The 9,466-nt window shown below is 35.1% G+C and overlaps 1 protein-coding gene across 1 annotated transcript in view; it reads left to right on the top strand.

Annotated features, from left to right (window-relative positions):
* Positions 1–9,466, top strand: part of LOC106468420 (formin-like protein CG32138) — a 118,714-nt gene that overhangs the window by 60,381 nt on the left and 48,867 nt on the right. Inside the window, exons 2-3 of the mRNA XM_013928848.2 lie at positions 2,666–2,749; positions 5,665–5,751. Of these exons, the coding sequence (XP_013784302.1) occupies positions 2,666–2,749; positions 5,665–5,751 (171 nt within the window). The remainder of the gene's footprint in view (positions 1–2,665; positions 2,750–5,664; positions 5,752–9,466) is intronic.

Raw genomic sequence — 9,466 nt, 5'->3', positions numbered from 1 at the left:
GTATTGTTCATAAATTTTGCGAAATATGTCGAAATATTGGAGGAAGGACTCTTGCCACTTTATTCCTCGGGTTTCGTGGACAAGAACAAAACGTTGTTCCAGGAAAATGGAACACCGTGTCACACTGCTAGAAACACCCAAAAGTGGCAGGAAGAAAATGGTATCCAGAAGTTGCCCTGGCCGAGCCAATCTCCTGACATGAACCCCATCGAAAAACCTCTTGTGCCAAACTCGACCGGCAAGTCAAGAAACAACCAAAATCTAAAATTGACGAGATGATTCTCACGATGCCCCAAAGGATCAACGAACTCCACGAAGCGAAAGGAAGATCTACTACATATTAATTAAATTATAAATATATCAATTCATGTGAATATGACTGAAAATTTTCATTGTTTCTGAAAAGGTGATGTCTATTTACTTGTGACCACGCTGTGTGTATATATATTGCCCAATTTTTACATAATGTTGTTCAGTGCCGTAGTATGTGGATCCCATGCGGTGATTACGACAGCAATTCACGTTAGTAGTATTTCTACAAGCGCGATTTTGGGGAGTTGATAAGTTTATTTATGTTAGAAATTATAATGTTTTTTTACTGTAATGTGGCTAAATTAGGATCTTTGTAGTCTTGTATATATTTCAAATGTGTATTTTCATTCACGTACATGTTTTATGAACATTCTGAACAAGAATCAGATCTAAAAACGATTACACATATGTCCCTTTATGTTAATCGAGCTGAATTAACTCTGTTAAAAAAATTCAAGAAAATTTCATATATTGAAACATACATCTTAGAAAAGTTATTTGAAAATAAATTTCTTTCTTGTTTGGTCTTGTTCAAGTTTTATAAATTGTATCCTTGTTAAAGTGTATCGGGAACGTTGTTTAAAATTACGTAATTGTTTACGGTTGGAGGTGTGTGTGTAGGTGTCTGGAGGGGGTGAGTAACTGAAAAAGCATACGTGTGAGTTTGCAGTAAACTGTCTTGTGGAGGAGGAGGAATCAGAAAAACTTCTCGTCTTATAAGACAGTAATTAAGGAAATAAGTTATCTTGTAACGTTGCTTCATGTATTCTGTGTAACATTTCTCTGAAACGGATCCAACTAGAGCATGAAATAGGTTATTGTAGTTTCCTTTCATGGTTATCTCCAACCAATTGTGTTTGAAATTTTAAGTGGGCTTGATTGCTTTATTAATCACCTGACTGTGAAGGTCGACAAGAAAGTCTCTGCCTCTTCATGAACCTGCTACGTAGTACTAGGGGTACACGTCAGATAACTAATTGATACTATAATAATAAGTCAGTAGTAGTAGTAAGTATATAACCTTCATTGTTTCCAAGCGTCTGTGGCGATTTCATTGCAAGCGAAAGCTTTACGAGCATTAATAGGAATTTCGATGTTAGAATAAGCCATACGTAATGTCAGAGAAATAAACATGAAGATACAATTTCAGCATTATTCAGCATGAAAAGCCTTATGTAGTCATTAGTTTTATGTCATAATACCTTTATAATAATCTTTTTTTACTGAACAGCTTTAGAAAGTCGAAACTATCTCTATTCCATGACCTATTGTACATTCGCGTATACTTACAGTACATTGGACACAAAAACAAATCGGGACATTTGCTAGAACTACCTCTTCTAAAACGGCCAGGCATGGCCAGGTGGATAAGGCGCTCGACTCACAATCAGAGGGTCGCGGGTTCGAATCCGCATCCCACCAAACATGCTCGCCCTTTCAGGCCAACTCTTGGGCTACTCTTTTACCAACGAATAGTGGGATTGACCGTCACATTATAACGCCCCCACGGGATGGGTGGTGATGACTAGCTGCCTTCCCTCTAGTCTTACATTGCTAAATTAGGGACGGCTAGCGCAGATAGCCCTCGTGTAGCTTTGCGCGAAATTCCAAAACAAACAAACAAACAAACAAAACCTCTTCTAAAAAAAAGCGTTTTACCAGATAAAATTCTTCTTGGATACTTATGTAAAATAATAAATAACTACAGTTAAAAACAAAAACCTTATTTAGTTTGCACAACAATATTTTTTATGAGACTGATGTACACTTGACCTGTTTCGCGTTAGAGAGTTGAAACGTTTCGAGTGAAATGAAATTGCAGATCAATGTCAAAAATGATTATTGTGTAAATAAAAAGAGATACAATGAAGTATAGGTTACGCAAACTATTTTCTATGTACAGTTTCCACTCGTCATAAACCCTGATTACTTCTGTTATATTGCGGTGATGTATGTAAATACTTTAGAAATTTCGTCATGTACGATCTTGCGGTAATTTGGTACAAGCACTATCAATTTTCGAAAAAAAAAGTAAGTGCCATTTTTGTGGAAATAATTTAAATATTGTACACCTGTGTTTGAATTGAACATTAATCTTTGTTTGTTTTTTCAAACTCAAAATTAGAGTGGATAATTTTTGTCTGACAATTTAATGTTATCAGAACAATTATCTTCGCTATATCATTCGGTACCCACGAATTAAGAGAATTTCTTTGGAAATGAGGCACGCTTCCGTATCTGAATGGTATGAACGAACTGCACTTAGAACGTCTTCGTATTTTAAAATCAGTCATGTGTGTCTGGGTCCACTACATGTTGTGAGCTAATTTATCTTATTTATCGTATTCCACAGGCATCCATGGATCTTCCTCCAGATAAGGCTAAGCTTCTGAAACAGTATGATGATGAGAAGAAGTGGGACATGATTTGTGATCAGGTAAATTGGTTACTTTGTAAAGTGAATATACTTATTCGCTGTCAAGGGTGTGAGACAAATTTTGTGAAGACAACCGTATGAGAAATTTATAAAAATTTCTACGGAAATAAAGAATGCTGTATGCTAGATGTTTTACATGCATATAAACATGTTTTACATGCATATTATTTGATAAACTGTGATACAAGCGCGCGCAATTGATTTATGAAATATTTGAATGCTTTTTGATAGTGTATAAGCATAAAAGTTTTTATTAGACTAAGTAATATTACCTTTTGATCAAAGCAAGCTACCAATATATATCAGAACTAAAAATCAACTCAGTAATGGGTGGAGTTAATTAAGTATACCGTTTGTACATTCTTACTTATGATGATTAGAATGCATTATTTCGTCACTGTAGCACCTTTTCTGTTAACGGTGTTTTCGTCCTTAACCTAATAATATCTCACGAGGTTCATCCAGCGTAGGAAGTTTAGGTCAGCCCTACATCCGTGTACTAAGCTAACATTGCAAAATAATATTTATAATAAAATAATAATCTTACTATAATGGACGTAGCGCGTATGTCAGTATGTAACCAAACCTCCTGCGCCATGTATTGAGTGGCACCAGAACCAAAAATTCATTAAAAAGTTCACAGTTTGGGTATTCAAGATTCAAACAATTAAAAAAATAACTGTGGTATGTGCAACAACCATTTCTTGATAATATAACATAATTTTAAATAAAAGTACTCTCCTCACAACAAGAACAAGACTTTCACTAGGACTGTACACTAGGGTTTAATTATATCTTTTTTGATGTAATTTTTTAGTGTAGTACTGAGAAACTGGAGTTTATAAAAAAAACTTATTTTTTTCAATAAACGGTACCACTTTTAATATATAAAAACATTACAGTTTATATCTGTAAAATTTATGCAAATTTTGAGTTCTATACATTGAATCATTTTGATGCAACGAGTTGCGTATGACTAACGAGTACAATCCGAACACTTCCCATGGAGTACTTCCCAGAAAAAAATCGTTGGGCGGCGTTTCTGCTAGTAAAAATAATAGATACTTTTAAACATAGTAACCAAATACTGCCAATGAATGTAAGATATAAAAAAATGTTATAGTGTATAGCTTATTTAAAAAAACAACATGTAAACACTACAGCAATGGTTCCCAATTATTTTTTACACTGGACCACTTCAGACGAGGACCATAAAGTAAAGGGCTGGACCTCAGCTTGTTGGGAACTACACCATACCATCATAATGCGGGTCACGAATTAGACTTTCTAGGACCTGATGTAAACCACAGGCCGCCTATTTGGAACCACTACACTAGAGGTTTACTTCAAGAATTAACATAAATTTATCGTTCCTTTAAGAATTTGGCATCAGTACACGCAAAACGTAATATAATCGTACCTAAAAAAAATGTCACGTGACTATGAATGCCCAATAAGTGACTACGACGTGTAACTTCTTGAGAGTAAAAAAATTGTCGTTTGTATTCAAAACAAAATTTTAAGTTAACCATCAGTATTTACCGTGATTGACCTAGCATGATATTTGGGGTTACTGAGGGCATTGGATACCAGAACAATACCACAGCGTATATTTTCTATAGTGTGTTGATATAGATCCTGATTTACTCTTCATCGCAAATAGAGAGAAAAGGGACTAATTTTAAGTTTCCAATGGGTATTCAGTAAGGTAAAAATCCACAAATGTATGTATTACCATTGACACTACGCTGGGCGGGACCTTAGTGGTTAGCGAACCGGACTGTGAACCTGGGGCCCATGGTTCACGTCCCGTTGCCGCAAAATCGGACTCCTCACTTTGAAAACGTGAGTGCGTTTTGAGAATGACTGTCAGATTTCAGTTTGTCAAATAATTGGTGGTGGATACTGTTGCCTATCTGCCTTCACTTTTATCTATCAGTTCAAAATTAGATAGCTCTTGTGTACTTTGCGTAAATATCCGAAGCAAATAAACAAACCATTGAAAATTTGTTTTATCTTTCGTAATTTAAGTTTTCTCGACCGTGGTCCGACATTGTCTCAAGGTTTTAACTAAATAATACGCATTAAAGTACTCCTGACATAGTAGGATATGTTTCATTAATATTTGGAAGTCTTAAAGAAAACCACCTAGTGATCAGGTTCTTGTAGGTATTATGAATAGCTGGCTACTTTAGTATCTGCTTTTAATAAAAGTTTGTTCTTAATGTTTCATTGCAGTGATATTTTGGCCAATATTAGTGATGAAAAGTTCCCCTTTCGTTAGGTATATCCATAAATGAACCTAAAAATGATTATGTTACAAATGAATGATGTTTTTCATCGATGCTCAAGTGTTGAAAAAAATGACGTTATTAATGTGTTTCAGAACCTGAATATTTAATTCTTAATTACTGTTTTTAAAATTTCAAGGAAGTTCTCTTTCAAGTTTTATATTTATTGTTCTTTACTTCTATTCGTAGTTCATTTTTTCAAGTATGAACTTAAATATCGTGAAATAAAACTCATGTCAGTTCCTTTTCACTCGTCTGAGACAGTTTTTATTTTGGTTGATTTTTTATTTCATCTTTCGTATCATTGGTGTGAATGTAAATAACGAAGTTACTGCTTTGATAAAATATTGTAATTGACAATTTTTGATTTTTTCTTTCTACAACTTCGTAGACGAAATGTATGATCCATAAATTTTCATAGTTTTCCGTAATTTTAATTCTAAGTTAAGAGATAATATATTTATTTTTGAATTTACCGTATTTCCCTGATCATTTTTTGTAAATGTTAGTGTTTGAGAATTTATTCTGGTGATCGTAAAAATTACTTAAAGCATATTACGTATTAGCCAACAGATTTAATTTGATTATAGATGTATATATCCGAAATATTATTTTTCTTTGAAGGAAAAAGTGATGGCTAAGGAATCTCCATCTTTTTATCTCAGAAAACTGAAGACATACCTAGATCCTAAAGCTTCCAGAAGTTCGCGGGTAAGGTGATTGCTACTTAAGATTCATACATAACGAGAGAAACACTGTTTAACATAATCATGTTTTTTCTTTGTAACCTTATAGTTGATAGGTATAAAAACGCCTTTTACTTACATGAAAAAGTAACACCCCTATGTATTGTGACATTTTGTATGTGGCATAATGGTGCAATAAATCTGCTTTGTTCGACTCTGAATGTAATATTATTCAGATGCTAAAGAACGAGGTTTAGTAATGGCTGCTAATAAACTTTTGGACCAGACTGCCAGTGTAACATTATTTCAATGGTGTAATTTGGTATGCCGTTTTTTCTTCTTCTTCTCGGGCAATTAATATCTGTGTGAAACACAGGTAGGCCTACTTGTGTTTGGACAACAGCTACCATTGGTCCATACCCATTCTCCGCTGGGATCTGTGTACTGGAATGAGCGAATACAGAATTGAACACTAGAAATCAGTTATGTTTGATGGATAAAACTTTTTCAATGGTTTCTGTCTGCAGACGCGCTCTCCAAGCCCTGTTAACCATATTCAACACTTCACGTGAAAAAGATTGTGTAACGTTTTTTCTTTCAAGCTTAAAATCGGTAAATATACACTCTAAGACGATGTGATCAACCATACTCCCACGCACGCGTGAAGATATATTTCCGTCACGCACTGAGTACTAGGATAGATATGTCCCGTTATATGGTGTTTTTACGAAAGTATACAGCATACTAAAGAATAGGTTTAGGCCACCAGGACATTACCAACATCTCTACATGTTGTACTAAATTTCAAATTGCCATATCGAGAACGAATATATTAAAAATTAATGAATATGTTTTGTATTTTAGCAACATGTACACAAGTGTTTTTACTTTCCTACAATTTGAAGACGTGATAGAATATGCTACTATTGCTAGTATTATACTGCAGGAAATCCCCGTCCCACCAAACATGCTCGCCCTTTCAGTCGTGGGGGCGTTATAATGTGACGTTCATATACACTATTCTTTGGTAGAGTAGCCCAAGAGTTGGCGGTGGGTGGTGATGACTAGCTGCCTTCCCTCTAGTATAAAACAAAACGTGTTTTACACTTTAGGGCTTAGGGTACGTTATAAGGATAACGGTCAAATCCCAATATTTGGGCAAATAATAGTAGCCCAAGAGTTAGTGGTGGACACTGTTAACTATTATAATAGGTGGTGACGGTCAAATCACATTATTCGGTCACACAAGAGTTCGTGGTGGATGCTGTTGGCTAGCTGCCTTTTCCCAAGTCTAGTCTATAAGTTCAAAATTAGGGACGGCTAGTTTCAATAGCTCCTGAGTAGCTTTGCGCGAATATCCAAAAACAAACATGAAACTTTTAAGTCTTATCGTGATAACAATAGAATTGGCATGCTTCATATATAGGCTGCTGCAAAACTATTATTTTTTCTTTTCGAGATAATTGGTCGTTTTACAGAGGTAAGCAAATAAGATTTCCTTTGTGCCAAGTGAAGGTCACATATTTCGTCTTGTCTCCTATCTTTGCACAGTTCCCTCACCCCCCATCGTTGAGTCATAGACGCTTGTTGATTAGCGGCTGAGATAAGTTTTCCCACCCATCCTCAGACAAAGACAACATTCAATTCACTTAATGTCTATCTGAAAACTAACTACAGAACAAAATTTATTTCAAAACTATTAACAGTGTACAGGCAGTAATTAGAAAATGCCTTTGTGCCAGAACATTTCAAGAAACAAACCTGAAATATTTTCATACGTTTTTATGCTGCCTGCATCATGAATTATTATGAGTGTGGGATAAATATTTTTGTCTCCATAAAAACAATTGGATTACGTTATAAGAACTTATAAGTGAAAGTAAATAAGAATGTAATAATATGTCAACTCTACTGTGTCTGCTATTTCCAGTACTAACGAGACCTTTCGCCAGTACCAGGCCGGTTGAGATACGACGTAGTAGTGTAGTGGTCGAGACGCTATATAAATATATCATCAATTATTTGAACAACAACTGTTTCGATGTGAACTAAATTACGTTAGTGAATTGTAATTATCAATTTTCACCAAGTCTTTACACATGAGTTATTAACATGAATGTACATATTTATTTTTATACGAAATTGTTTATTATCAATTTTACTTTAATTGAATTAAATTTACTTTCCATCCTGGTAGGGCTCTCGACTCGCAATTTGCGGGTTCGAATCCCCATCCCGCCAAACATTCTTGTCCTTTCAGCCATGGGGGCGCTATAATGTGACGGTCAATTCCACTATTCGTTGTTAAAAGAGTAGCTCAAGAGTTGGCGGTGGGTGGTGATGGCTAGCGCAGATAGCCCTCGTGTAGCTTAGCGTGAAATTCAAAACAAACCAAATTTACCATCCAAAAGAAGGAAGGAATAGGTGGAACTTCAAACCTCACCCTCCCAGATCCCGATTAAGTCGTCGTCGTCCAAATGAACTGGCGAACCAGTAAGCTGGTAAAAAGTTGTAAAACAGAATACGCGAAGATTTTATGTATAAGGAAACAACTAAAAAACGACTGTTTCAACTTTGTGACTTTTATCTTAATGTCATGTGCATACTTCTAAACAACAACATTCTTCAAATGTAGGACACCCTACTTCAGGATGTATAAAGTTTTAATGAGGGCATTGAAGAATTTAGAATAAATGGAAGTATGTGCCAATAATTTTTAAAGCAGTTTGCCACCGCATAGTGGACTTAATTCAGATTTTTTCTTTAAATAATTAACTAGAAAGAAATTCATAATTTAAGGAATATAAATACCATACCCCAGCCGACCTGATAAGCTCTAAAATTAGGCGAAAGGCTTAGTTGACACTTGATGTGGCGGATGTTGTGTGGTGTCTTTGCTTTCACTTAAAAGTTTTCAGAATTAGTTGAAACTTGGTATGGTTTTTTTAACTCCAGTATTTTTTATAGGTTTTAGAGATGCTAGATTGGACCATAGTTACTTCCGTATTACAATATAACCCCAGTATGATTTATAAAATACGATATTACTCAAGACAGTAAAAATACTCAACCGTAAGTTTCAGCCTTGTGCCTTGCCAGTACACATTGATCTGCACATACAATAATAGTAAGAAGTGGAACGTGCCACATGAATGTTATTCGCCGACCTTGTCAACCACGTGACCTGACAGCTTTGGACTCGCGCGTTCAAAATTTATGCGTAGGGGTTCTGTTGTTTTAATTTAAGGAACTTTCCAGAGAATTACGTTAGGCTGTTGATATATATATATATATAACTGAAAAGTATGAGTTATGGAATCACTCTACAGCGTTAAATATTTTAGTTGTTAATATGCTATAGAGGTGGGGTTAGATAAGAATAATAAATATAATATTGTTACAAAAGTTTTAATACGATCTGGAGTTGTAATCAGTGTATCCAGCGGCTGAATATCACCGTAACTAATGTCAGATTGCTACAATTATTTGCTAAAAAGAAAAGCATCTGCCACTTTATATACAAAAATAAAAATTTTGATCATATAGTTGAGATTTTCTTCTAAGAACCCTTTGTGCAGTGTTATTTATTAAACATTGTATTTTGTTACGGTGCTTAAAATACAAGGCCAGCATGGGTAGGTGGTTAGGGAGCTCGACTCGCAATCTGTGGGTTCGAATCCCCGTCCCACCAAACATGCTCGCCCTTTCAGCCATTGGGGCATTATAATGTGACTGTCAAT

Source organism: Limulus polyphemus, unplaced genomic scaffold (assembly GCF_000517525.1).
Source record: "Limulus polyphemus unplaced genomic scaffold, Limulus_polyphemus-2.1.2 Scaffold3002, whole genome shotgun sequence".
Taxonomy (NCBI): domain Eukaryota; kingdom Metazoa; phylum Arthropoda; class Merostomata; order Xiphosura; family Limulidae; genus Limulus; species Limulus polyphemus.
This window is presented reverse-complemented; position numbering and strand designations above follow the sequence as displayed.